At 54.8% G+C, this 25,462-nt stretch overlaps 9 protein-coding genes across 9 annotated transcripts; 4 read left to right on the top strand and 5 right to left on the bottom strand.

Moving 5' to 3' along the window:
- Positions 1–2,827: 2,827 nt before the first annotated feature.
- CC84DRAFT_1161434 (uncharacterized protein) lies at positions 2,828–4,710 on the top strand. The gene has a single exon (XM_018177736.1). The coding sequence runs from the start codon at positions 3,318–3,320 to the stop codon at positions 4,416–4,418; it is 1,101 nt and encodes a 366-aa protein (XP_018040864.1). The 5' UTR covers positions 2,828–3,317; the 3' UTR covers positions 4,419–4,710.
- Positions 4,711–6,419: 1,709 nt separating this feature from the next.
- On the bottom strand, positions 6,420–7,923 carry CC84DRAFT_1161436 (uncharacterized protein). Its single transcript, XM_018177737.1, has 4 exons — positions 7,697–7,923; positions 7,607–7,647; positions 6,841–7,559; positions 6,420–6,792 (listed from the first exon to the last, which is right to left on the bottom strand). Exons 1-4 carry the CDS (start codon positions 7,860–7,862, stop codon positions 6,684–6,686), a joined length of 1,035 nt encoding a protein of 344 aa, XP_018040865.1. The 5' UTR covers positions 7,863–7,923; the 3' UTR covers positions 6,420–6,683.
- Positions 7,924–8,349: 426 nt separating this feature from the next.
- On the top strand, positions 8,350–10,466 carry CC84DRAFT_1161437 (uncharacterized protein). Its single transcript, XM_018177738.1, has one exon. It carries the CDS (start codon positions 8,372–8,374, stop codon positions 10,361–10,363), a length of 1,992 nt encoding a protein of 663 aa, XP_018040866.1. The 5' UTR covers positions 8,350–8,371; the 3' UTR covers positions 10,364–10,466.
- Positions 10,467–11,708: 1,242 nt separating this feature from the next.
- On the top strand, positions 11,709–12,370 carry CC84DRAFT_1082284 (acyl-CoA N-acyltransferase; the record flags this gene model as incomplete). The annotated part of the gene is made up of 2 exons (XM_018173972.1): positions 11,709–11,877; positions 11,964–12,370. The coding sequence occupies 2 exons, from the start codon at positions 11,709–11,711 to the stop codon at positions 12,368–12,370; spliced, it is 576 nt and encodes a 191-aa protein (XP_018040867.1).
- A 625-nt stretch (positions 12,371–12,995) lies between these two features.
- On the bottom strand, positions 12,996–15,513 carry CC84DRAFT_1172899 (uncharacterized protein; the record flags this gene model as incomplete). The annotated part of the gene is made up of 4 exons (XM_018180001.1): positions 12,996–13,601; positions 13,651–14,080; positions 14,134–15,069; positions 15,122–15,513. The coding sequence occupies 4 exons, from the start codon at positions 15,511–15,513 to the stop codon at positions 12,996–12,998; spliced, it is 2,364 nt and encodes a 787-aa protein (XP_018040868.1).
- A 1,006-nt stretch (positions 15,514–16,519) lies between these two features.
- Positions 16,520–17,919, bottom strand: CC84DRAFT_1161440 (uncharacterized protein). Its single transcript, XM_018177739.1, has 5 exons — positions 17,562–17,919; positions 17,442–17,509; positions 17,354–17,387; positions 16,978–17,302; positions 16,520–16,932 (listed from the first exon to the last, which is right to left on the bottom strand). Exons 1-5 carry the CDS (start codon positions 17,639–17,641, stop codon positions 16,588–16,590), a joined length of 852 nt encoding a protein of 283 aa, XP_018040869.1. The 5' UTR covers positions 17,642–17,919; the 3' UTR covers positions 16,520–16,587.
- A 1,146-nt stretch (positions 17,920–19,065) lies between these two features.
- CC84DRAFT_486502 (uncharacterized protein) lies at positions 19,066–20,045 on the top strand. The gene is made up of 2 exons (XM_018186470.1): positions 19,066–19,788; positions 19,834–20,045. Exons 1-2 carry the CDS (start codon positions 19,179–19,181, stop codon positions 19,863–19,865), a joined length of 642 nt encoding a protein of 213 aa, XP_018040870.1. The 5' UTR covers positions 19,066–19,178; the 3' UTR covers positions 19,866–20,045.
- Positions 20,046–20,941: 896 nt separating this feature from the next.
- Positions 20,942–23,722, bottom strand: CC84DRAFT_1161441 (ATP-sulfurylase). The gene is made up of 6 exons (XM_018177740.1): positions 23,238–23,722; positions 23,036–23,185; positions 22,863–22,890; positions 22,630–22,812; positions 22,435–22,580; positions 20,942–22,384 (listed from the first exon to the last, which is right to left on the bottom strand). Exons 1-6 carry the CDS (start codon positions 23,254–23,256, stop codon positions 21,189–21,191), a joined length of 1,722 nt encoding a protein of 573 aa, XP_018040871.1. The 5' UTR covers positions 23,257–23,722; the 3' UTR covers positions 20,942–21,188.
- A 278-nt stretch (positions 23,723–24,000) lies between these two features.
- On the bottom strand, positions 24,001–24,917 carry CC84DRAFT_1184522 (phosphoadenosine phosphosulfate reductase; the record flags this gene model as incomplete). The annotated part of the gene is made up of 2 exons (XM_018180753.1): positions 24,001–24,737; positions 24,791–24,917. 2 exons carry the CDS (start codon positions 24,915–24,917, stop codon positions 24,001–24,003), a joined length of 864 nt encoding a protein of 287 aa, XP_018040872.1.
- Positions 24,918–25,462: the final 545 nt, after the last annotated feature.

Raw genomic sequence — 25,462 nt, forward strand, 5'->3', positions numbered from 1 at the left:
GGTTCAAGCAGGGAGCGTGCAGAACCCCAGGAGTTTCTATGAAATAGATATTGAAGTAATGTGGGCTTTGACGTGACTTTCGTGAAAGGAAGATGTTTGCTGTTACGAAGGAGTCACGTATCAGGCACACCTGCTTCTCCCACGGCGAAAATGGCGACTTCGAAAACATGAAACTACCGTAACCCCAACTTCGACATGGCCACGAAAGCCAGAGACACCGAAGACGCATACTCGGATATCCTATCTCTTGATAGTTCGAGATGTCATCTTGTCCCTCTTGCCAGTCTACTCCATTCCTTAGTGAATGAATATCCTAGAGGGAAACAAGATACTATGAACGTTCTTGGTGCCCGAGGCTTACATGTGGCGGTAGCAGGAAGCTATGAAGGACTGTATTAATTCCTATGAGAGCTGATACATGAGATGGTTTGTATGCTCAAGCTTATCGGCCCGAGAGGCTTGTACGCCTCAGCAGCTGGCGTACACCCTATCAACCTCAAACAGCTTCAGTTCCGTCACATTACAGCCCTTTAGTGCATCTATCCGTGATCGGTCATACTCTCAATGCGAGCACAAATTTCACCATGGAAATCAACTATCGTGTGGTAAACTGTAGATCTACCCAAATGTATCCGTTTCGACGGTGTTACAAAGGCTCAATCATACCTAATTAGAGAAATTTGTTTCCGATAAAGTATGGCCAGGGAGTTCCATTGGCAATAACCCTTTCAAAACGTAAGAAAGCATTGCGTCATTCTTCATCGACATCGATCGACCCACGTATGGTGGTACATCTCACTTGCGCGCACGGATGCCTCCCTAGTAAACAGAAACTTCCAGTTCTGGAGAACGGGAACAGCATCGCCCGCGAGTCTTGAAGGCTCCGCTTTGCCGTGAGTGCATTTCCAAGCCTTGGTCATCCGAACACCATAAACCATATCTCTGCTGAAGGGTCTTCCTATTAGGATGAATTGTATGCTAACATCAGCCCAATCGATTATCCAAGAGGTGGCACGGACAATGGCCAGTTCGACCTCAAATTTCGGAGCGTTTGCGGTCTCTCGATCACATGTGGAAGTTAGTATACACTGTCAAGGAATTTCGTGTTCCGCAGACCGAGCAAGACATTCCCTTTCCGATAGTCGGCCCAACAACTATACTGAGCTGGAGCACCAAGTAATAATCTATGGACTGGGTCAGAACTTTCTGCTTGCTGCTGCAACTGGCCATCAAGCCTCGAGCGCCACTGAACGCTTTCTGGCCAACAGCTGGTCGTATTATTCTATCCAGAGTCTCCTTCGTAACGGCTAGGAAACCTTACGTCAATCTTACCACAATCCCGGTGGAAGTATTCTTGGAGTAGGCAGGGCCTAGCGCTAAGCACATACTATCAGTTGAGTACACAGCCTCTGGGATACTTTGGGGGTTGTCTGCAATCTCTCGCTGTATGGACCAGGTGTCCTAGCAGCTACCGTCGTTGATGCCGTTAATGCTTATTTGCCAAAGAAACTGTCGTGCACTAACACGACATTCGAAGGAATCTGAGGCTCTGAGAGGCTTGGATCCAGAATAATCAAGCTCCATTCATTGGTGCCGCAACGACTGTGAACGTAATGACAAAAGAGGTGTACATTTGCGATTATGGCTAAGTTACGCCCCTGCTCGCTGCCTCGAATGTTACATTGATCACGGATGTCGTTGCGTTGGTAAAGAAGCGATTGACCCTCGACCCTGAGTTCTTTGGTCCAGTCACGAGCATGACATATGAAAGTCCGTTCGTCAAGATTCCCAACGAAGAGAGTACACTGGACGCCACGGAACGAGCAAAGATCATGCAAGACGTCGAAGTGCATTTGGCTGATGCGGTAGGCGAAAAGGATGTTGGTCACGTCGCTTTTGCTGCTGGTGTGCCGCTTCAAAAGCTGGGACGTGGCAGAACGTACGAATGACGGGCTCTCCATACTGCGGCTGGAACCCGATTCACGTCATGAACTGAACCGTCATCGGATACATCGTACAAAGGTTGTATACAGCATTGTGTCCGAGACTATATTTTGCTTGGACTGCGTGTGAAAGGAGCAACGGAGCAGTGGCTGTGCCGTGCCGCCGGAAAGCAGGTTACATTCTTGAAATTGCCTCCGCGGCTTGGTGGAGTTACTGCATCATACACCAATGCTTGCTCGGCTATGAGAAGCGGGAGTGGTACAGTAGTTTTTGGGGGCGAGATCTCGCCCAGTGTTTCCAGTGTTATGGAAATGACCGTGTCCTCGCTCGAGGCGCAGCACTAACCGAAACACAACGGACATTTACGACTGACCAGGCTAGCAGACCAGACTTCTATGGGATTGGGCTACGAACGATACGCATCATAGGTCCGGAGGAAATGTAACCGAAAAGGAAGGATGCACTTTCTGGGGTTGCATTCTGGCGGCCTCATGAAGGATCAACTAGGAAGACGCCTTCGGACCTACGAGACAGACGAGACGAGGCTGTCATCCGCACGACCAGGTCCACTTCTCGACCTGCCTCCCGACTCGCTCTTGTTGGATGATCGTTGTTCTTCGCATCGCGCGCAGGTTTGACAGCTGCAAATATCTCTAACTACCAGAAGGATCGGCCTGTCAGCACGCAGTAAAGAAGGAATTCGGCCAAAGCAGGACAGAAGGGCTCGCCAATCGGCCAGTTTAAACCAGGATGGCTGGGCTACGGCTCAAACAAGCTTAAAACACCCTGACTAGCCAGTCAGCCGGAATTTCCTGCGGCCCGCTTAGCGACTCCGCGACGACCAATGACCTACCCAGTAGAGACCTCGAAACAAAACCTCCTCGCGAAGGCGACCAACATGGGCAGCCGTGGCCCTGAATCGGCCTTCCGTTCTCGGATATCGCATGAATTTACCTGAGCCAGACACCCTAAGCAATGCGGTTTCTTTGGCTGGTAGCCTGATGGCGATCAGCCCCAGTTTCGCACGAACCCTCGTAGGCGCTGGCATAGTGGAGTACGTGATGCCTAGCCGGCTGATGTTTTGTTTCCGGACTACCATTCTCGAAACTGCTGGTAATTAGGGATCGCCATAGGACTCCGATGATGGGTAGGCTGTGTGGCGGACAACGAGGGATGAAGTGGATGGCAGATGCATATAAAGGTCTGGCACAACCGACTCTACACGACTCATCTCATCACAGTCTTTCCAACGCTTCACATTCCTTCAGCTTTGCATCCTTTCTTCTTCACTAGCCGGGCTAGTTTTTCACTTCCATTCCAACCACACTCCTTCAATCAGACTTCAGTCGTTACACGATTCCAACACCATCAACATGTCTTTCCGATCTGCTCTTTTCGCGGCTTCTGCCTTCATTGCGGCTACCAACGCCCATATCACCATCTCCAACCCGGTCCCTTACTCTGCCGATCAAGTCAAGATCGACAAGGCCGCCATCACGGCTGATCAGTTCCCCTGCAAGAGCCAGTATGGCTTCAAGGTCACTCAGATGAACTCGATGAAGGTCGGCGAGTCACAGAAGCTCGAATTCGACGGCAGTGCTGTTCACGGAGGAGGTTCTTGCCAGCTCTCCTACACCACTGATACCGAGCCTACCAAGGACTCCGTGTTCAAGGTCATCAAGTCCATCGAAGGCGGCTGCCCTGGAGTGGACGGTACTAAGAGCTTCGAATACACCCTCCCCGAGTCGATTCCGAACGGCAAGGGAACTTTCGCTTGGTCCTGGTTTGCCAAGATGAGTGGGGCTCCTGAGTTCTACATGAACTGCGCTCCGATCGATGTTACCGGTGGTGCCAGCGATGCCTCCGGCCTCGATGCTCTTCCTGATATGTTCATCGCCAACATCGCATCCACCACTTGCACGAGCCCTCTGAACCACGCTGTCAAGTTCCCTAACCCTGGAGAAAACCTCGAGGATGGCGGCACGAACGATGTTGAGGACCCTACCGGCGACTGCGGCGCAAAGGGTACTACTCCTGTCACTCCCTCGTCTGGTGCCCCGGTCGAGAGCTCGCCGGCTGAATCCGCTCCCGCGTCCGCTCCCGTCGAGTCTGCCCCCGCCGCCTCTGCCACTGGTGCTCCAATTCAATCCACTCTCGCCACCATCGCTACTTCAGCCCCGGCTGCCTCTGCCCCTGTCGCTTCGTCTCCCGTCTCTGCCACCATTCCATCCAGCACCGCCCCGGCCAACCCTGGAAGCGGCAGCGAGACTGGCGGCTCGACTGGTTCAGGCTCAGCGGGCACCTGCTCATCCGAGGGCGCCATCGTCTGCAACGGCGCTAACCAGTTCGGCATCTGCAACGGCGGCTCCGTCGTCTGGCAGGCCGTTGCCCCTGGCACCACCTGCTCCAACGGCAACATCCAGAAACGCAGCATGTACTACGGCCGCCCTGCTCTTCACGCTCGCCGCGTCTAAAAGCTAGACTCGCTTCCTGTTCACGACTACGAGCTACCGCGCTCTTTGACTTGAAGACATTTTTAGGGGATGGTTTTGATGTATCTACGTTCTGTTTTCACTTCACTTGTTCAAGATTCAGTTTTGGGGGGGTCTGAGACCTGAGGCTTGGGGATTGTTTGGTTTCTTTTCGCGTTGTTTCTTTTCGGCATCGCACTGCAAAGCTAGCCAGCGTTTGGACTCTACTGTAGAGCCGAAGTGTTCGTTCTCAAAGGGCTTGAGAAAAAGTATAGAGCAAATCGAGATATCTCATCAACATCATCGTGTGTACAGCTTCACGTGAATCCTAATTGTATTTAAGTGCTTGCCCGCCGACCAGATGCGGATCTTGCCATGACTGCGATAGATGCTCTGGACTTCGCCTGCCTTGGTTGTCCAGTGTCCATGGTACACCCCAGCCCGGACACTCCGACGTCCACGCCTTGAAACGCGCGGACCTGGATGTCACTCCCCCACACTTTGCAGATCGCCCAGTCCACCCGACAGTGTTTCTGAAATTAGCGCTAAGACCGTCCTACTGCACCCTACCATTTACGCTCTCACAATAGACTGCCCTTCCGTCTACCACCTTCTACGTTCGGACACGCGCGTTTCATACTCGATGTTTCCCGCTGTGATCATGCTGGGGCCATCCAACCAATCAGGGGCGTTTGGGAAGGGTAGGTGTGAAACAGGCGGCCCCCATCGAGGGTGGGCCTTTGCTGCGCAATGTATCGCACAGCCACAGGATGTGCGAGGAGGAAGGCGCGTGGCGGAATCCACATCGCGGGTGCCGGCCACTGTTGTCGCCATCGCCGTCGCCGTCGCCATCGCCACCATGGGCCACTGTGCTGACCGCGTATAGCTGAAGTCTCCACCCAAAAAGAAAAAGCGGAGAAGATTCGTGCGACGCTGAGGCGTAGGAGTAAGGTTGCGCTGTGTGGCGCGGGAGCATTAAGGATGGCCAGGGAAGGAGGGAAGTATGAGTAAGATGGAGATTTGTTTGAGATTGAGTTAGAGTTGTCGTATCGATATGGCGGGGCGTAATGGAAACATTACGGTGCTGACGGAGGAACGTAGAGGTTCGTGCGAGCATGGGCGGTTCATGTAGTGAATACCATTCACGTCTGGAATTACTGCAAGGCTTTGCTTCGGGTGATGGTTGATGGCTAGGCACCGCAATTTCCCCCTGTCGATATCGAGGCATCTTGCGCTGTTCCAGCCGTATTGATTTGTCCTCTGCATTGCGTCGTGCCATAGGTACGTACCTCACCCACTCTACAAGGCCCGTCCTTCACCCGGCCCCCTACCCTCGAAGCCATTTCGCTCACATCGCACTGTGCTGCATCGGGCCGTCGCTTCGCTGCTTTTTTCGGGGTCACTCAATGCCGAGAAGTGAGGTGCGGTTATTTGGAGAGGCCGTGTATCAGACCGCGAAGTCCGGCAAGGCGGGCTGTCACGTGAGACCTTTCGAGGCCGAGGGGTTTGGGGGCGACATCAAACACCCTAGACTGGCGGTGAATAAAGATAAGCTTATGCGCAGCATCTTCATTTCGGCGTGAGAGACTCATTTTCAGCTATCGAGGCACACAATCTAGAATACTGTTGTGCTGATGATTATATGGCTTGTTGTGAAGGTATCTCGCAATTCAAAATAAGATTTAATTTCTATCTTCTCAGAAGATGTATTGTACAAGACTGTACATGCCAGCAGGGTCGCTACTCAGAATTCTCAGGCAAGTCCTTTGGCAAGCTGTAATCAGCTACCCAACGAGATTTTCCACGAATGTATCAATCTTCGCTTGGCAACGCAGTGCTTGTCCATCAGAGCTCAATGCGATTGAAGATATCCTTCAATGGTGCTGCAACACCCAGAACATCGGTGAGAAACAACGTGAAACTCGCTTTAGCCTCATCAACAATCAGTCACCAAGAGCTTGCTTTTAGTCGACGCGTCTCACAGCTGCAACACCCAGACGATTCAAGCTCATTATCATTCGTAGCATTACAAATAGGTATGTATTCACCTCTCAGCACATCCCCGACCCTGCAAACTGCCACATAGTGACACAATAGAGGATTGTCCATGCGCAGTATTGTAGACAGCTCGTGGGAAGTACTTTGCGCGACTGGGTAATGCCGGAATGAGGAAGACACACAATCTTCCTGCCTCGTATACCCCCGGCCCGCATCCTTCAATATCCTTGACCCTGCACAATTTGTGCGATTCTTGCTTTCCTCCCAAGATCAAAGGCGCTGCTTGAAATCAGGAACCTGCTTGGGACTCGCCATCGCAGGAAGCTCGGCAGGCGCAGTGTCAACTGGCAACTCGTGCGGAGAGACGAAGGGATTCGCACTTCTCTATGTCAGCTTCATCCACAATAGATCCGATGAAAAGACGTACTTTGGCTCCGCCTCAGCGTAATGCGCATAGATAGTCGCCCCGCCTTGGTTGTGCGATGTTGCGCCCGGTGTATGGTACATGTCCGTCGTGTTGTCCACCTCGACGGCCTTGCGATCAAGTGGAAAGCCGTTGTCTGTGTATGGATTGGTCTCGCCTTGCTGGCGCTTCTTGCTACGGCGCCAGAAGAGGAAGGCTACCAGGCCAGCGATGAGGATGGCGACGCCAACTCCGACCCCTACGCCAGCGCCAATAGCGGTGGAATTGGACGATAGCTTTTCATCCTTGCCTTCGGTCTGGGTGTTGTTGTGCGTTGACGGTGACTCGGTGGGTGTTGTGCTGGCAGGCGCCGACGCTGCGGATGCGGTCTTGCTCTTCGACGTTGACTCTGTCTGTGAGGCTTTTGATGCGGAGCTCGCAGTCGAGATGTGCGTGTTTGTGTACGCCTCGCTGACGATGGTGAGGGTGTACACGTCGTCCGTGGGGAAGCGGAAGGTCTCAAAGGACGCATTGCACTCGCAGCCGTCAAAGCAGCAGTACGAGTCCACGTTGGTTTGGTTGCAGGCGTAGACGGGGACGCCGTTGTCGGCGATGCTGGTGCAGTGGTTCGGGCAGTCGGGGGAATTCCAGGTCTTGTCGGAGCAGGTTCCTCGATGGAGTCGCGCTTTGATGGGGCTGTGTGGGTCGCTCACACAGAGACCGTTACTTAGACAAGCTTGGTTCTGGGTGGTGTTAGTAGGTTGGGGTGGAAGTGATACGCGCGTCATGCCTTGTAGCAGCAATGGCTGACTTCTGCGTCTGGGTTACAAGCTGCAAGAATTAGTACTTGGTTCGCCAACTCTTAGCCAGCGTTACGAACGAGTGTCAGCGGGCGATTCGTTCCCATTGGGGAAGAAGCATGTAGCGAGAGCGTGAGACGATAGTGACGCGATACAAAGGAATTGTCGTAAGGAGCGCATTTTGAGCAAGCCGTGAGCACACAAAAGCAAAGCGATGGTTCGAAAGGAAGGAAAGCAGTGGCCCATGGACGGGCATGCATGCCTTAAAGGCGGATCAGTGCACATCCCGGAGTACACTGGCACGCCATGCCGTAGGCTAATGGCTGTGAGGACTACGCTAAGCTGGGCATGAGTATGTATTTCCCCATTCCTGTGTCAGCCTATCCTGCGCACCGGTGTCTGCACGGGAATAGATGGAAGTGCACGTTCTTTGCTTGACGATGCTGCCGACGTTTTGAGTCTGCCCCTGGTGTCGTTGCCACATTGAAGCTCATTGTTGTAGCATCTGTACACGGCAACGGCGACGCAGTACTATGCGAGCGACAAGACAAGACGAGTCCGAAGCGCGTTTGGACATGGGGCTAGCTGTGTTGGGCACTTCCCTTTTGTTCCCGAAGTTGTTTGTTAGGCGCTCCACAAGTCGCAGAGGCTAGCGCGGGCCCTCCCGCGCACGTGATTTCCCCCGAGCGCGTCTGAGTCGCGCCGACACGCCGGTCCCGATATTCTTCCAGCATCCAACACTCGACAGCGCCATCATGTCGGAGCCGCGACGGTCGACGAGGGCGCGCGCACGAGAGGAGGCCGCCCCTCCGCCCCCCAGCACGCCCAAGGATACACCCACCAAGCCGCCCTCCAAGTCTCTGAAGCGCAAACGGCCGAGCATCGCACCCTCGAAAGATGCAACTCCAGGCAGAGGCACGCCCGTCGCCGAGGGCCCCCAGCAGCCATCGCAGCCCATGCTCCCCCTCCGAGTCGTAGACGGCCAGCCCCTGCCGACGCTCTCCGAACCGCAGTCGCTCGATCTCTCGTCGCAAGAGTACCAGGACATCCAGCACAGCGGCGTGCTCAGTGCCTCCCTCCAGCGGTCCCGGGCAATATGGGTCTCGGGCACCAACTTCAGGCTCTTCCACGCCTTCTTCACGCCGCCGAAGAAGGTCGCCGACCGCACCGAGGAGGACAAGCAGAACATACAGCGCCAGAAGGAGATTGTGCGTAACTTCCCCCAAGTGGGCGAGGCACAGCTGGTGATAGAGCCGCACACATTTCCCATACGTCTCTACGGGCCGCGAGAGGCTGTCAGACAAGTGCAGAAGAAGGCGCCGACGTATGGACAATGGCCGAATCACAACCAGCAGAGCCCATACCAGTACAACCACCCCCCACCTCAACACCAACCGCCGCCTCCTCCGCGCCCGCCACAGCCCAAGCCGCAGCCGCAGAAGGCACCGCCACCTCCGCAGGCGCCTGCACCGGACCCTGTCATTCACATGCTGGCGCAACGAGCGGGACAAGATCCTGAACTGAAGGCCGTCATGAAGATTGTCGCCGCGGGGCAAGCGACGAAGGAACAGCTGGAGTTCTTCCAGGGCCACATTAGCGAACTCACCAATATATTACAGAAGCAGAAAGAGGCGGGAATACAGCAAGCTCCGCACCAGCCTGGCCCTGCACCTCCGCCGCCGAAACCAGCCGCCGCACCACGCCCGCAGCCAATCGCGCCACCTCCACAACCCGTTGCACCGACGCCTCCACCACCACCTCAGCAGCAGCAGCAACTGATACCACCTAAACAGCCTCCGCCTACCCCTACTCCTAATCCTCCACACGTCCACCAGCCGCAGATGGCTCCACGGCCCCCACCACCTCCAGGGCCGCCGCACCTATCGCATCCTCCCAACTACAACCACAAGCCACCGTACAATCAGCCACCGCAGTACCATCAGCACCATGCTCAACAGTATCCTGCATACCAGGCGCCACGGGTAACCTATCGCCCGCTAGTGTTTGACTTTAAGGAGGGCAACGGTGACAAGTTCTACTTTCCAACTTACAGTTTCATGGAGTGGCTGCCCAACAACTCTGGTGCCAAGTTCTCGTTCTTAGTTACGAAGATGAAACCAAAGCCGCCACCTGCTGCAGACATGAAGCCACCCGCCACACCAGCGCCGAAAGCTGCTCCCTCTCCCGCTGCTGCTGCTGCTGCTAGCACGGTGCCAACACCCACTCCAGCAGGTGATGCCACTAGCACAGCGACTCCAAGTAGCGCTCTGCAGAACGTCGCAACTCCTGGACCTACCCAAGCGACCCCTGCAGCGACCACAACGCCGGCGCCCATCTCGCTCCCACCCGCGACCCCCTACGTACCACCCCCGAGGATCGAAGATTTCGACGAGAAGGCCGATATCAAGGATATCGATTTCTACCAGCCTGTCACCGTGCTTGTCATGAGCGGCCACCCAGACATACTGCAGTCGCTGCCACGCGCCATCCGCCCGCCGGATGCCGTAGAAAAATACATGAACCAGGTGTTTGACACGTGCAGGAGGGCGGAAGAGACATTCTTAGCATTCAGGTTACCCAAGGAAGGAGGCGCGGAGGCTGAAAACGAGGAGAAGAAGGCGAAGAGTGGCGACGCTACGCCCGTGGTTCGCGCGGCCGAGAACGATGTTTTGATGGGCGGGACGTCGCATTTCGGCACGGATAAGAAGAAAGTGACGGGCCGGCCGAGGAAGAGCATAGCGGTGTGAGGAGGCATCTGAGGTCGGATTACGTGCACTCAGCGGGGCTTGTATCTGCAAATCAGACGGATCCTGATCAGGGCAACAAGAGGTTTTGATGCTTTGGGAGACCATGTAGCATCTTTGTATACAGATTTGTAGCAACAGAGAATTTGATACCCAGCAGCTGTCTCAGCTGCATTACCCTTCTACCAAGTACATGATGTGTAGATGTTGTCCGTGATGTTGTGTCCTTGTTGACTTCATGATGAGTGTAGTGTTTTGGGGCCTCGTGCCTGCGAAGAAGTTTAGCGGAATCGCAGTCTTGGCCCTGTGAGCTTGGGCTTTCGTGGATAACCGTAACGTGATTGTATCGCCCAAGGAGGCAGTATGGTCAAGGCAGACGATTGCAGCGGTGTTTCTGCCCGTGATACTGCCTTGCATACTTGCGGGTACGATGGAGGTTGGGCCAGCGGAATCCTTCTCCGGTACGAATTGCAGCCTCAGCCCTACAATCTCAACCCCTCATAGCTGACTGTAACGTAATTACATGGCCGAAAGAGGCAGTACTGTGAAGCCAGACGATTGCAGCGGCGAAGGTGCCCGTAAAGCTGCCCGAACTACTTGCAGATGACGTTTCACCACGTAGCATGCCACCCGGTATACACTGCCGCTATGAATCGCAGCCACTGCCCGGCCTGCGTAGCCAAGTATATTCAGATACAGCACTAACCTCCAAAACCTTCGCGGCCAACATTACCGCGAGCATGTCGCTCGAAAAGGCAACATGGTCAAAGGAGACGATTGCAGCGGCACTGCTATCCGCCAGCAATAACCAATGGGTGGGAACACAGTCAGTATGTCATGGTGATCGCGTGGAAGGTGCCACCGGGTACATAGGTCCAGGGGTGGCGCTCCAGGTCTAGTTGAACTGGGCGCCGCCGAACAGCTTGCTCAAGTTACTCGGACGGGCAAGTAGAGGAGGTGTCGATTGTAGCGGGAAGCACCGCCAATCAATAGGATTGGAGAGAGCCAAACGAAGGCGCATGTGAGGACGTCATACACGCGCAACATAATTTCCCAGTGGTCAGCAACGACGTGGAGAGCGAGGGCGCGCTGATGTAATGGGCGTGGGAAGACGTCGACGGGGAGCGGGCCCGGAGCAGACCTCCGGTCCATTCGGACAAGGAGGTGGACAGGTGCTGTGCTGTGCTGAAAGTAGAGCCGGGTGGGATGCGCAGAGGGCAGCTTTAGGCGAGGCAGAGACCCCCGCGGCTTCCCCACCAAGTGCTGTCAACACCAAAATCTGCCGCCAGCACAAGCCTGCGATTGACGACGTCGCCCGCTCCACGCCCGCTGCCTGCATACCGCCGCCATGTCGTCCATCCGCACAATGCGCATGTCGGACCTCCTGCGCCTCACCACGACCAACCTCGACCCCTTCACCGAAACCTACAACATCGGCTTCTACCTCGAGTACCTGACCAAATGGCCCGATCTATGCCGGGTGATCGAGGGCGTCGACGGCGAGATCGAAGGCTACAGTGCGCCTGCCCGTCCCTTCCCCACCTCTCCTTCCCCCGCTCCCATGCAGTAGCCGTCTCCAGCAACTAACCCTGACGCCCTCCAGTCCTCGGCAAACTCGAGTCCTCCCCCTTCCCGCCCCAAGTCCACCCCTACTCCCCACACACCAATCCAGACCCCAACTACCTCCCCTGGCACGGCCACATCACCGCTTTGACTGTGGCCCCGCGCGCCCGCCGCCTCGGCCACGCGACCGCGCTGTCCGACAGCCTGGCCAAAGCCTGCGACGCGGCGGATGCGTGGTTCGTCGATCTGTTCGTGCGCGAAAGCAATGTCGTGGCCAAGGAGCTGTACCGCAAGATGGGCTACAGCGTGTATCGCAAGGTCAAGGAGTACTATAATGATGGGGAGGATGCGCTGGATATGCGGATGCCGCTGAGCAGGGATAAGGACAGGGCGCATGTGAGGGAGGATGGAGAGACCTTTGAGGTGCTACCGCAAGATGTATGGTGAGTATGGGGTGAAAGAGAAGAGAGTTGCGCAGATTCTGAGCTGGGCGGGAATGGCTACGACGCATCTACGCATTCATGCATGCTGAGATCGATTGATCCAAGGGACTAGGTGTGAACAAATCGGTGATGTGGTGTAGAGTGAGTGGCTTCCATGTCCTGGTCCAGACCTTCTGGTCCTCTACTAACGCGTCACAGTCTATATGTACTGCTTGCAGCATCCCGATTACCATCCCAATTACAGTCCAGAAGAGTACCACCGCAAAACGAACCCATACACAGAGGGTATATTGCAACCCAAACTCCGCGCCGAATCACCCATGCCGCCCAATTACCTCGCTCACGAAGAGAAAAACGGTCCTCCAAACTGCTACCTCGCGCCCGACGACGTCCTCGGCCTCGTCATAACAGGCAACACCTCCTGCGCCGACACACTGCTCGAGACGGAGCCATTGTGCGACGCGCCCGCCCGCTGCTCCGCCTGCGCCGGGTCCACGCTCTCCCGCTGGAGCGTTGTCGTCTTCGTCATGCCCCCGTCGCGAACCGGGCGCCGGTTGCGATCCGATGCTACGCTGCTTTCATTGCTGCTCCCTGACTACGTCAGTGTCGTATCACACGTCGCCGGCACCTCATAGTGCAAAAGAGGCGATACTTGGCTCTGCCCTCTGCTCGCTCATCGCGCTCTCAGGTCGGCTATAACCTCCGTTCCTGTTAAGCCGCGGTTGGCTGCCGCTCATGTGGCCCATGTTGTACATCGGCGTTCTGCCCTCGCGCTCGCGCTCGCTGTGGCGCTCTCTCTCGCTGTCCATATCATACGCCGACGGCTCCGGCGACAGGTGCTTGGAGCGTTGTTGCTGCAGTCTCCGCACGTCGTTTGGGACTGGCGGCGCCTGCCTAAAGCGCCGTGCAGGACCCGTCTGTTTCTCGTCGTCCACCAAGACAACCATCCACACGCCTACCGCGCCAGATTGGCCTAACAACGGTGTGCAATGTATCCAACGCGGCCGTCCTTCTTCGTGCTGGCCCTCGTCGAGGTCCGCGGTCGCGGTGCTCAGCCAGCGGATCTTCGCGGTGACACCACGCGAGCTATCGGTGAGGGCCTCAGCGACGGAATTGCGCACGCGGGTATTTCCTCCAATGCGATCGAGGAAGCGGGACTGCAAGATCCCCGGGACGCGCAGCGACGGCGACACGAAGAGGATGCGCAGCGACGGCGCCGGCCGAATAAGCAGATACTACGCCATAGTCAGCAATGTCAACACCATATCGCTAACCCAAACCTACGTGTTTGTACACGCCCTGCAGCTTCCCTTCCGTCTTGAGCGGCAGATTATTGCTCTTCAGCCCCTCATCCCCGTAGGCACTCATATCCTTAATGACGACCCGCGGCCGTGGCTGCTGTCCACCCCTCATACTCATCCGGTCATCCTCATCTAGCGTCTCCCTGTGCATGTTCCCACCGCACCGCCGCACTGTCTCGAGCTCCTGAATATTGAACATCTCGCTGAGCTCCTGGAATTCGTCTTTATTATCATCCGGCGGCGCGCGGCCCTCCTTGACGTCGAGGTAATGCTGGAACGCATCGAGGTCGGTGCAATCCTTCACGAGGCCCGAGACGTCAACTTGCGCGCCGATGAAGTAGCGCAGGTTACCGCGGGAGTCGAGGAGCGGGGCCATCATAAGGAGGTTCATGAAGGGGGAGCCGTCGCGGCGGCTGCGTGGAGGTTAGATCTATGTGGGCTGTGGGTGGAGCAGGGAGAGACGTACTAGTTGAGGAAGACCTCGCTGGTTTCCTTGCCCTCGCTGACGGCGTTGTGGAGGCGCGTCACGCTGCTGCGGTTCGTCATCGGGCCCTGGAGGAAGCGGCAGTTGCGGCCGATGGCGAAGTTGACGCCGTATTGGGTTGTGCGGTGGAATTCTTCCGACGCGAAGATGATGGGGTTATCCGATCGCGACGGGTCTGAGACGCAAAATACTTCGGCTAGACCTTCGCTTGCTTCGCGCAGCATCGGGGGCATATTGCCTGTCACGCGCTTCTGAATGCTGACGCTTACGTGCTGGATGAAGACGTGTGTGATGAAAGCAGGCAGCTCGTCTCTAACGAGGATATCAAACGCCTGCTGCGCCTTGTCCTCCAGCACAGCATTAAGCGTAGACCGTGGGGGATGTTCCGTAAACTCCTGCCCATCGATTGGCTCGAGCGCTTCCGCGACGGCATTGGCGTACTGTATCGCGCGCATAGCCTTGAGCGCATCGAGGTAATAGATTAGGACCGGGACCGACTTCGGCCTGGCTGTGCTGAGGAATGCGGTGAAACGGAGGAGAGAAGGTGTGTCGCGGAAGATGGCTTGGAGGTGATCTCTCGAGAACAATTGCTCCGATCGGGTTTCAAGATCGAAGCCTTTGCTGTGGTTTGAGGTTGGGGCGACGAGCTCAAAGGACTGGGGGTCATCTTCCAGAAGGGGGGACAGGCGGTCGACATCCTCGAGTGGGCCTTTTGTTTGGAGAGGACCGAGTTGATGTGTTGCGATTGAAGAAGCTTGAGTGTCGAATGATTGGACAGAGTCGGCCGAGCTTCGCAAGCTTCGTTCACGCATGGAGGAAGAGTCAATTGTGGTAGGCATAGGAGCAGTTTCAGTTGGTGTAGTCGGTGGCAGGCTTGAGGAGCGAAAGAAACGCTTCTTGAGCGTAGCGGTGTTGCTGCTACAGACTCATCAACAAGGTTTATATGATGCCGACATAGTGACGATCTTACCTAGTCCTCGTAGGGATATGAATGCCTCTCCGTGTAAAATCAGGCGGAGGGGCGGCAGCGTCTTCTTCTGATGGGGTTGGGGAGTGTTGTCTCCCAGGAGAGTAGTCGACCGTCTTGCTTAGCGAGGGCTGGAACTGTTGTACCGGCGCGTGTTCCTCGTCGGCATGAACCTGATCTAAATCCTCCACAAGCGGTTCTGCAGCCCTGGTAGCTTGCATGCTGTCATCTGCGGCGCTATCATGATCTCCACCCCCAGTAGTTGGAAGCGGGTGGCCCATGCCGGCGCCGGAAATTTTAACGAAGCTGGTTGGCGAAGAGATCACGGGCGGCGAGGAAGAGAAGAAGCCGTGGCCAGAGAGCCTGTGCCTTTTCTTTTTGGTCAACATGGGCATGTCAGCGGCTCCGAGGGGCCTCTAGGCTAGAGACTGCGTTCGGGTCCCTGCAATGGTAGGAGCGGGATGTTGACTGCAATTAATGGAGTGTGCTGCATCCGTGTGCATTCATGACGCATGGCTGGACATACCGTACCAAAAAGGTCTCAACTGACACCGGCTCGGCCCAAGACGTCCAAACAGACTTTTGGAAGACCCCCGGACCGAAACCTTTAGCGCCGCACCAATCCAATGGTCAATGATGACAACCTGCAGCGAGAGACCCTAAGAGCAGATCGGTCTTTGTTTGGCCCAATCGCCTACCGTCGATGTTGAGATTAGATGCGCAGAGGGGAATCTTAGCCGGCGATGTACGGCAGATACAATCAGATCGCGTCTTTGAGGCGCAATCACGAAATCTCCTAGTCGCTCGAGTGAAATAGTCTAGATGTCGCACAGCAGATAAGCTGTGCTGCCTAGTGTTGGAGGTAAAGCAGGACGTGCCAGAGGTGGAATGCAAAAATACAGATTCAGCCACCGATCGTTCCGATGAGAAGCGCCCGTGCCAACCCTGTGTAGATCACAGTGCTCCATTGACAGCGATACGCACGTTGCATAAGGTTCTAACTCGCCGAGCGCACGCGTAAGGGTCGAAGGAATCACGATGGTTGCGCAAGGATTCATAGTTAGCAACCCTTGCGTGATCCCTGTCTCGACGACACGATCGTCACGTTTTGGTGGCGGGCTAACCACAACGTGTGCGCGTGCCGCTCCATAGCACAGACGCTACGCCATCGATGCAGGTACAATGCCGGATGCGTGCAGTTATCGGCGGCCAGTGCTTGTTCTGGTCTTGGGCGGATTCAATGCGGCAAGGCGCAGTGTCAGTGATCACAATGAGATTCGTGTCGTCGGTCAGGACGACTCATGCGTGGAACTCTCCGCTAGCTTCGCTTGATGGTCGTAGTGACTGTTCAATAGCTTGCGGAGTTGGTAGCCGGAGCTAGTTGAAGATAGTTGTGATTGAGCCCAGTAAGCCTATTGAGTAAATTTGTTGTTGTGCTTATCGAAGGATCGAGATCATGCGCGCGATAGCTATGTGAGCAGACCCTCTCGCTCATCGTTCCACTCTTCTTCCTCGTCTGCGCTTTTCGCAGAATGCTTGTAAAGTATGTAATGCTGGACGAAAAAGACGATATCAAAGACGATCGTAATATTCCCAAGGCCAAACTTGACCGGGTTTCCTGTGATGCCGCTCCAATCATTCTGTAGCGAGGAATCAAGCACCAATTGCGCCAGGGAAAGCCACCCGCCTGCGAAATCGAGTAGCATTGGGTATATGCTCCATCCATCTGTTGACTTTCGCTTAAAGTTCACCCATGCTTGCGGTATGTACTTGACCACGACCGTGATGAGTTTGACATAGCCCAGTGCGTAGATCTAGTCCAGTCAGCAAGCAGCCGTCTATCCGGATATCTAACTTACCACATCGATCCAGGCCCAACTACTGGGATCGTATCCTGAATCCTTCCCTGCTGCTTGCGCAAGGAAGACCGTGACAAGTATTGCCAATACGCAACCCCAGAATATGCCAAGGGCTCCTTTGGATGCCTTCTGCCTCGCTCCCACTTTGAATCCCCATATCCACGTATAGAACTGGCTGTATAGTACCACGCACATGAACGCGCCGTGGGCGGCGAACAGGAAATCGTTAAACTGTACGGTGTTCTCGGGAGCAGTAGGATGGCGGTAGGCATATTGCGATCGTATCGTTGGAGAGTACATAAAAGTGGCTGTGTTGATGGCATAGCTAAAAGTATTCGTCAGCATGCAATCATCTTCCACACGTTGGGGGATGTACCATGTAAACCCGAGAATGTTGAGCGTAGGAAAATCTACACGCAACTTAGCTTCCGTTGGAGGGCGAATCTAGTTGCAAGTCTCCTTACCAACAGCGAGCCCCAGAGTCGACTTCCGTCTATAGTTGTTGAAAGCCTGAGGATAGAATGACGCAGACCTTTACCGCAATCAGCTTCAAAGATGCTCATCAACATCATCGTAAGACTGACCAGCTCAAGAAGTACGCCCACCCCAGTATTCGCGATAGGGCGTGAAGAAACATAACAAGCTCAGAGTCGGCCTCAGGCATACCGAGTTACGGCGTAGGTGTCGGTAGTCGAGCTATATACAGTGCGCCCATGTGTAAGAGGCTGTAGTCTCAGCAGCAACTTATATTGGTGGATTGGCCGTGCAAAGACGAGTGACAGTGTTCAGCTGCACGTCCGCATGATCAGAAGATAAGAACAAGAAGCGAATGCACGGCAAACTGCACGCGTTGCAGCTCAACTATTGCGCACGAGGACTCGACGAGAGATCGTCGGAATTAATTCATTCCGGCGTTCGGCATTCTGGTGGTGAGCTGGCCGATTGCGCGCTTCGTAGAAGGATGACGACAGACGCGTTGCTGAAATGCCAAGGCGCCTGCCCTTTTGCGGTGATTACCGATGTGAGACTACCATCCTATCAGCTACACTCACTCGATGCTCTATCGTGGACCTCTGGGAAGTTATGCATAATGAAGTGTAAACTGAAATAAATTTAATGATCTTTAGTACATTTCTCGCGTATCCCCTGCCTTGGCCCTGAGTGAGATTCGTCACGTACAACAGGAAACCGGCTACATCTATCTTCCCCTTCTACCGTATCGACTCAAGTGCAACAGCACCCATTGGGGATCTATGATCTGTCAGCTACGATTTGAGCGGGGGGACTAGCCGCTCTTACGCATCTGCAATCAGTGACCGCCCAGCCTGTGCAGGGACATTCAATACATGGTGTGAGAGTCGTGGCTCCGTCCGCGGTTCGGCTGGCCTTCATCGAGCGTTCCAGGTTCGCCTGATTGTTGTATCAATACGAGCAATTTTGGCAGCAGAGCAAAAACATACCGCTGCAGGCGAGGCGGCCGCGACCGAGGCCATAGCCAATGCAACCATCGCGAAGAACTTCATGATTCTGTGCGGCGGCTAGCGGCTAGCAATTTGCACGATTCTGGCCGGTGAATGTTGGTCACTAGTAGATATCGGTGCCAAAAGAGTACTTCGTTATGTTTGTAACATCAATGTCGCAAGTACAGATATTCGAAGGCACCTTCCAGTAGGGCAAAGCACGCGATTGTCTAATGAAGCAAGGGAACTGCATTTCAATCTCTATTTAAACATCTCCACCAGCACCACGTGTGATCCCCGGGTCGCAATATACTCGACCCAGGAGCCATAGTATGGTCTCCGGGGTATACGACGCAGGATCTAGAACTCGAGCCTCTTCGCTTCCACCTTCGCAACATACGGCCTTGGGCTAATTGAAAAAGTCTGGAGTCGTGTCCTTTACCTGTCCTGATTAGCGTGATAATATATGTTTCTTGCGACGCCTTCATCCATTTTGGCTGATACTCAGCGATCATTTACCCGATCCATGTACCATACCAGGATGCTGGCGGATAGTCGCACCCACGCCGCAAACCACGACAAAATGCTGGGCCTACATCTGTCCATGCTCCACAAACTACGAACGGCGATATTGAGCTCATATATGTTCCTACAACTCGAAAACTGCTGGTATCCTATGGGCGTGACCCTCCTCAAATCAGAGTCGACCCTGCCCGGATCGAAGGATTCTTGCAAGGCCTCATGAACTACATACAAGTCGCTGCACGATATCGACGCGGCCAAGAAATTGCATGCTTAACGCCATGCTGCAATGCACTGAGTACGCATGCCATCCCAAACAATACTATAAACCCAAGGCTCCGGGTGAACGTTCGGCGACGTCATCTCGTACTGACACAGTCCAGGCTGCCCATTTCATATTGGACCAATTGCTTCTATTCCACATTGGAGCATAGTATACTCCGAATACAGCTATATTTCCTTCGGAACGTTTTTACGCATCTGAACACATCTATCACTCGATCAATACGGACTCCGTTCAACCGTGGGGAGACGTCGCGTGGAAGTATGCACGCAGCATACATACGATTAACCTTTCTACCTCGCCGAATGTTATTCTGCAGCAGCTTGCTGCGCTCGTCGTTTGTTGCGGCACAGTACTGGGGTAAGAGCACTAGATTAATTAATAGTCGGGCGTACCAGCGACAGCCGCGTCCTCTGAGCCGAGGGCCCGTCCACCAGGAACGTCGCAATAACGACCGACAAGTGCTGGCACACGCTATTGCTCTTCTAGAAGGCATAGGTCGCCCCTTTTGGGCCTTTGTGGCCCAGCATGGCTGCGACGGCACACGTGAGTCGCACTTTGTCCAATTAAGGCATGATCTGATGAAAGTAGCACGATCGCAATGCGTCCTTCCTGGGGTATAACGAACGTACAAGGGGCCAAGCAGTCGTTGCAGCACCCCACAAGAAGTTCGAGATCAAATAGAATACTCTCCAGTGTAAGGACCTGCAGGAGCATCCACGACAACCTCTGACCCGAACGCTCGAACAATTGAAACTATGGGGGAAATGTGACCTTCAATAGTTGGAGGGCTCTCCTGCTCTTCTAAACACCTTCAATTTGTCACTGTACTGGTCTCCCAGCTCATAATCTCTGTCTTTATCTTACCTCCCTCATTTGCCTCTTCTCAGATAGACGCAGCACCTGGATTACCATCACTTTTCCCAAATAAAGCTTTTACGTACATATCCACAAATCCAAAAATACCAAATTCCACAAATGCATGCACGAGAGCCGCAGCGCAGCTGCATATTCAAGATTGGCATACACATATCCTTACTGCTTTCCCTACTTCTTAGTATCACTCTTGCCCTCATGGGACCCAAAGCGACCGCAGATCTATCCGCCCTGTAAAAATCCCTTTTCACCACGGATCATTATTCAGGCGTACCTAACGATTCGATTCGCTCTACAAGATCCACGCCCAAGCTGCGAAAGCAACAGGCTGCTACCGCCTTGGTCTAGAAAACCGAAAGAACGAGTGGGAAGCTGTTGTCTTCAAGGTACTTGCAACTTTCAGCTTCTCTAAAACATTGCTTGCTTGCTTCAGGCTTGCCACCGCATTGCACGTCTTCCTTGCTTTCACGGCTGTGATCAATGTCCGAACGCATGTACGTTAAGAATGATGAACAAACCCGTACCGTTCTTCTACCCAAGGCCCGACCGCAGGATCCAGGTCGTGAGATCCCTATCCAGCATCACTGCCAGCACCCACACGCTACCTCCCACACCCCAAGCAAGCATCCCAAGACCCTCCCCACCATCAAACCTTCAATCAAGCCTCAACCTCTCTCCCCTCCAACCGCGCAACTTCGCCCAGCCCCCAACCACCCCACCCACTCATGTCGCCATCCCGGTGTCCCTGACGTGCTCACGCCAACCCCACAGCCCAGCGTCCACCGCCCACACATCACGTATAGATGCACGCAGGGAACATGTCTCGTCCATAGATTTCGCTTTATATTAGCTCGCGTGGAAGGGCAATCCCCCACGGGGCACCCTCTAATGCAGGAACCTTATCTAGACGTCCAGTCCATCCGCAAATGTGTCTTGTGCGCCAAGAGCCAAGTCGAATGCCATCACATCACACCCAGTCTATGCGCAGTACCCAAGCCGAAAAGAAATAACAACGTTCGTTTGTGTGTCATGCCATCATTCAAAGTAATAACTCACAACCCAGCACACGCTTACAACTGGTCAAGCAGACCCTCCGCCTCAAGCAGAAGGACAATCTGGTGCACTGCGGTGCGCACATTGCTCTGGGAGATATCAACCGTGAGGTCGGCCTTCTTGGGCGTCTCATAAGGATCATCAACGCCGGTGAAGCCCTTGATCTCGCCGTTGCGCGCCTTGGCGTAGATGCCGCGGCGGTCCGTCTTCTCGGCATACTCGAGCGGGGTCGCGACGTGGATGAGGTAGAAGGAGCCGTACTTCTCCACGAGCTCGCGGGCGTGCTTGCGGGCATCCTCGAAGGGCGCGATGGGCGCGGCGATGACGGCGGCACCCGCCTTGGTCAGTTCCGAGGCCACAAAGGCAATGCGTCCGATGTTGCGGTCGCGGTCTTCGCGGGAGAAGCCGAGCTCGCCGGAGAGCTCCGAACGGACGTTCTCGCCGAGGAGGAGCGACACGGAGCGGCCGCCCTGCTGGTTGAGGGTGACATTCAGAGCGCGGGCAATGGCATCTTTGCCTGAGTTGGTGAGACCGGTCAGGAACACAGTGAAACCCTGCTTGCTGCGCGGCGGGTGGGATTCGCGGAGAACCCTGACAACCTCCGGGTAGGAGAACCATTCGGGGATCTCCGCGCCAGTGCGGAGGCGCTTCCGGAGCTCAGTTCCAGAGATATCCAGGGTGCGGATGCCCTCCTTGACCTCGTCCTTGGGCTTGTACTCGTCCGAGTCAGGGAGGTAGGTCATCATCTGGAAGGGCACGACCTCGATCCCGAGCTCGTCCTTGTACTTCTCGACGGCGTACTGTGCGTCGTACGGGCCGTAGAACTCCTCGCCCTTGGAGTTCTTTCCAGGGCCAGCATGGTCACGACCGACAATGAAGTGGGTCGCACCGTGATTCTTGCGGATGATGGCGTGCCAGATGGCCTCGCGAGGACCACCCATACGCATAGCTAGAGGCAGCAGACCCAGGACAGCCATGCCGTTGGGGTATCGGGGAAGGAGCGCCTGGTAGACGCGGACGCGGGTGAAGTGATCGATGTCACCAGGCTTGGTAAGACCAACGACTGGGTGAATCAAGACGTTGGCCTGGCGGGCGCGGGCAGCGCGGACGGTAAGCTCACGGTGAGCGCGGTGCATGGGGTTACGGGTCTGGAAAGCGACGACCTTGGACCAGCCAAGCTTGTCGAAATGGAGTCGGAGCTCTGCGGGAGTGTCTTTGCATATTGTTAGCAAAGTCTGGGGAGAGGAGTTTTCGCATACATACATCGCAAACCAACGTAGTCGTAGTGTTCTAAGCGGTCAATCGCATCGAGCTTGCCGCCGACGTAGAATTCCTGGACAGTCTCGTAGAGGTACTTGACAGCGGGGTGCTCTGGGTCGCCGCCGAAGACTTCCTTGGCCTCCTTCTCCCTACAGAGCCGTCAGTGTTGTTCCGATGAAGGCGTTCCGTATCACCTACTTGTTCGGCTTGTAGACATCCTCAACAGTGATGATGGCCAGGTTCCGGTCATCACGGAAGTCGCGCAGTGCGACTCTGGCGCCGGCCTTGATGCCAAGGTTATCTATCGTCTGTTGCGACACGTCGAGCGTGATGGGCATGGAGAACAGAGCTCCATCTGCGAGGCGGTTGTCCGAGACGACACTTGAGCAAAGTCAGCTTGCAATTCTCCCAAAATCTTCACAACTCCTTACCCATTGTAGTCCTTCTCGCTCAAGAAGCCTGTCCGCAGTACATCAGTTATGGTGTTCAGTGGGGCGCGCAGCGGTATGCCGTCATCCGTCCCCGAGTCATGTCCGGCTGCAAACCCGGTAAACACGAGGGGCAGCAGCCGTAACCTCACTAGAAAACCCAGACCTCAACGCACCTTCTAGCGGCGAGAAACCTCCGTTCAGGATGAGCTCCAAGTCGCACAGTTGCCTCTCGGTGAGGACAATAGCCTGCAGCTTCTCTGCCTCCGCGGAGAGCTCCTCGCGCCGCGGCGCATCGCGCGCGATCAAGTCCTTGAGGACGCCGCCTGGCATTGTCAGCGGCTTGCACTCCTCGACGCAGGAACAGCGTCAGCTTACCATGGGGTGCGTTAGCCATGCTGAAAGAGTGATGTGAGGTTGTGAGAGGTAGATCCCGCGATGTATAGCGACGGGTGTGAACAATGGCAGTCGCGGGGACAATTGCGCAATCGGCTCTTTCGTTTGGAGCTGTCGTGGGCGGCACCGGCTCGTGGATGTAGTTGCAGTTTCACAGAGCGACTGGAAGTTCAAGGGTTCAGTGTGTACACGAAAGGAGACTTGTTTATAAATAAGTGGAATGCAGGGCCCCGAAATTTCTGCTGTGGAGGGTGGTCCGCAAATGACGGCAGTATATACTGCATGGCCTATGGCGGGCGTGCTTTCTCCACGGCACTCTCCCGTCGGCGGGCGTGCTGGACTAGCTACAATCGGTGCGACTTTTGGGTCGGCTATGGCTTAGGTCGATTGCGCAATTGCACGAGATTTGCGTTCTTTTGTCTGATGCGTGGGGAGACTGGGCTGGGTTTCTTCCCCGTTCTTGGCTCTGAAGTAGTTGCAGCGAAAGCGGAACAATCACACATCACACGGAGGAGCAATTGATTTTAATTATTTAGAATATCGAACTTTTCATTCAGTCTGAATTCATCCAGAAGATATCTGGGCTAATGCAGAGACTCAACCTTGGATCTTTCTGTTTTGATCTCAAGGGAGTAATGTTCGTGACCCGTCCTAACCCGGATGCAATTCGCTCATGCCCAAAACGCCGATGCTAAAATGCTATAAAAGTAACCACTCAGAATCTTTCCCGATGACGACATGTCGATCATGCAACCACAGTCTTCTCCAGCTGCTGCGCCAACGCCTCGGCTTCTTGTTGCTGTTGTTGTTGCGCCAGAAACTGGGCATATCGCGACTGGGGGTTGTGAATGCCGCACTCGGTCTTGTTCTTTCCCTTCCAGCGACCGGCGCGCTCGTCCTCGCCAGCGGCGACAGGCTGTGTTGAGTGCCAGTCACCAACGCTCTTGTATCCGCGGTCAAGAAGGTCATTGTAGGGAACCTTGTTCGCGTCGACATACTCCTTTACTTGGGCGAAGGACCAGTTGGCGAGAGGGTTGATTTTGATGACACCGCTGTCAGTCACTTCGATGATATCGAGGTCACCACGCTTGCCACCTTGGCTCTTTCGTCTTCCAGTTAAGAGGGCCTTGACATTGAGCTCAGCATTGGCCCGAGCGGCGGGTTCCACTTTGGCAACGTAGTCGTACTTCTCGTCGTTGACATCCCAAAAGTTCTTGCCGTACTTGGCCTCGAAGTCTTCAGTCGTGTTGCATCCGCGGGGCTTGTAGACGTGGATGGTGTTGCCATAGCGTTGTCGAACCTTCTCGACAAGGTCAAGAGTCTCCTGGAACTGGTAGAGGGTATCGTAGAAGATGAGATCGACGTTGGACTTCAAGGGACCATCCAGCTTAGACAGCATATCCACCGTAACTAAACCGGTCAAACCAAAGGCTGTGGATTGGTAGAGGCCAGGCAGGGAAGTGATGCACCAACGGAGGATATCTGGAACAGTATTAGAACGGATCATTCATATGTATCATGTGAGTGCTACGAACCTTGGGGCTCGAGCTGGGCCAGCTGGTGGTTGAGGAACTTGAGATGAGCCTTGGAGAATACGATCTCGGGCAGGCTCTCGTGGCTGGACTCCCCAGAGGCATAACCAGATTCGTCGTCGCGGATCATGTTTGCTTCTTCGTAATACGAGGTAGAAGACATTGTTCTGGGGGTGCGAGACAACAGCTAGAAAGACACCACAGATGAAATTATGGAGTGGAGAGTTCGAGTAGTCTTGAGCGTTTACAGGAGCTTTCTGAACCGGTACAAGTGCAAGGCGGGATACAGTCAAGCACAGTGATCGAGAAGGGAGGGCAGAGAGTCAATTGCGCGAGGGAATACATATGAGCTCCGTCATCGGCTGCCGTACAAATACAATGGCGCGAAGGTCTCATAGTCAAGAAGTATGGCGCAATCCGCGCTAACCACTGTGGTCGGAAAATTCTTCGAACAACGACGTGGTCTCGCCCAATAATGAAACAGCGATGGTGCAATCGAGGCTTCGAAATCCAGCTTCGTCAGTGTCCCTGACTATCTTCCCCTGAGGTCTCACGTCTCTTGCGTTGTGGCTTCCTAAGCTGCCTTGTGTAGTGATTTTGTCATCCGTGGCAAAAGGCGGTGATGATCTGGGGAACGAGAACTCCGCAAACGAGCATCTTGAACCCCATAATCCA

Source organism: Paraphaeosphaeria sporulosa, assembly GCF_001642045.1.
Source record: "Paraphaeosphaeria sporulosa strain AP3s5-JAC2a unplaced genomic scaffold CC84scaffold_2, whole genome shotgun sequence".
Lineage (NCBI taxonomy): Eukaryota > Fungi > Ascomycota > Dothideomycetes > Pleosporales > Didymosphaeriaceae > Paraphaeosphaeria > Paraphaeosphaeria sporulosa.

What these genes read in the sequence shown, in the direction of transcription:
- CC84DRAFT_1161434 (XM_018177736.1), top strand. Translation starts at nt 3,318, where the DNA reads ATGTCTTTCCGATCTGCTCTTTTCGCGGCTTCTGCCTTCATTGCGGCT.
- CC84DRAFT_1161440 (XM_018177739.1), bottom strand. Translation starts at nt 17,641, where the DNA reads ATGCCTGAGGCCGACTCTGAGCTTGTTATGTTTCTTCACGCCCTATCG. An exon ending in TGGGCGTACTTCTTGAGCTG is followed by an intron (nt 17,510 to 17,561) that starts GTCAGTCTTACG and finishes ATTGCGGTAAAG; the next exon opens with GTCTGCGTCATTCTATCCTC. An exon ending in GTTGGGCCTGGATCGATGTG is followed by an intron (nt 16,933 to 16,977) that starts GTAAGTTAGATA and finishes TGACTGGACTAG; the next exon opens with ATCTACGCACTGGGCTATGT.
- CC84DRAFT_1161436 (XM_018177737.1), bottom strand. Translation starts at nt 7,862, where the DNA reads ATGGGCCACTGCTTTCCTTCCTTTCGAACCATCGCTTTGCTTTTGTGT. An exon ending in CGAATCGCCCGCTGACACTC is followed by an intron (nt 7,648 to 7,696) that starts GTTCGTAACGCT and finishes TAATTCTTGCAG; the next exon opens with CTTGTAACCCAGACGCAGAA. An exon ending in TCAGCCATTGCTGCTACAAG is followed by an intron (nt 7,560 to 7,606) that starts GCATGACGCGCG and finishes AACACCACCCAG; the next exon opens with AACCAAGCTTGTCTAAGTAA.
- CC84DRAFT_1161441 (XM_018177740.1), bottom strand. An exon ending in AGCGAGAAGGACTACAATGG is followed by an intron (nt 22,813 to 22,862) that starts GTAAGGAGTTGT and finishes ACTTTGCTCAAG; the next exon opens with TGTCGTCTCGGACAACCGCC. An exon ending in GATGTCTACAAGCCGAACAA is followed by an intron (nt 22,581 to 22,629) that starts GTAGGTGATACG and finishes ACGGCTCTGTAG; the next exon opens with GGAGAAGGAGGCCAAGGAAG.
- CC84DRAFT_486502 (XM_018186470.1), top strand. Translation starts at nt 19,179, where the DNA reads ATGAACTACATACAAGTCGCTGCACGATATCGACGCGGCCAAGAAATT. An exon ending in GCATGGCTGCGACGGCACAC is followed by an intron (nt 19,789 to 19,833) that starts GTGAGTCGCACT and finishes TGATGAAAGTAG; the next exon opens with CACGATCGCAATGCGTCCTT.
- CC84DRAFT_1161437 (XM_018177738.1), top strand. Translation starts at nt 8,372, where the DNA reads ATGTCGGAGCCGCGACGGTCGACGAGGGCGCGCGCACGAGAGGAGGCC.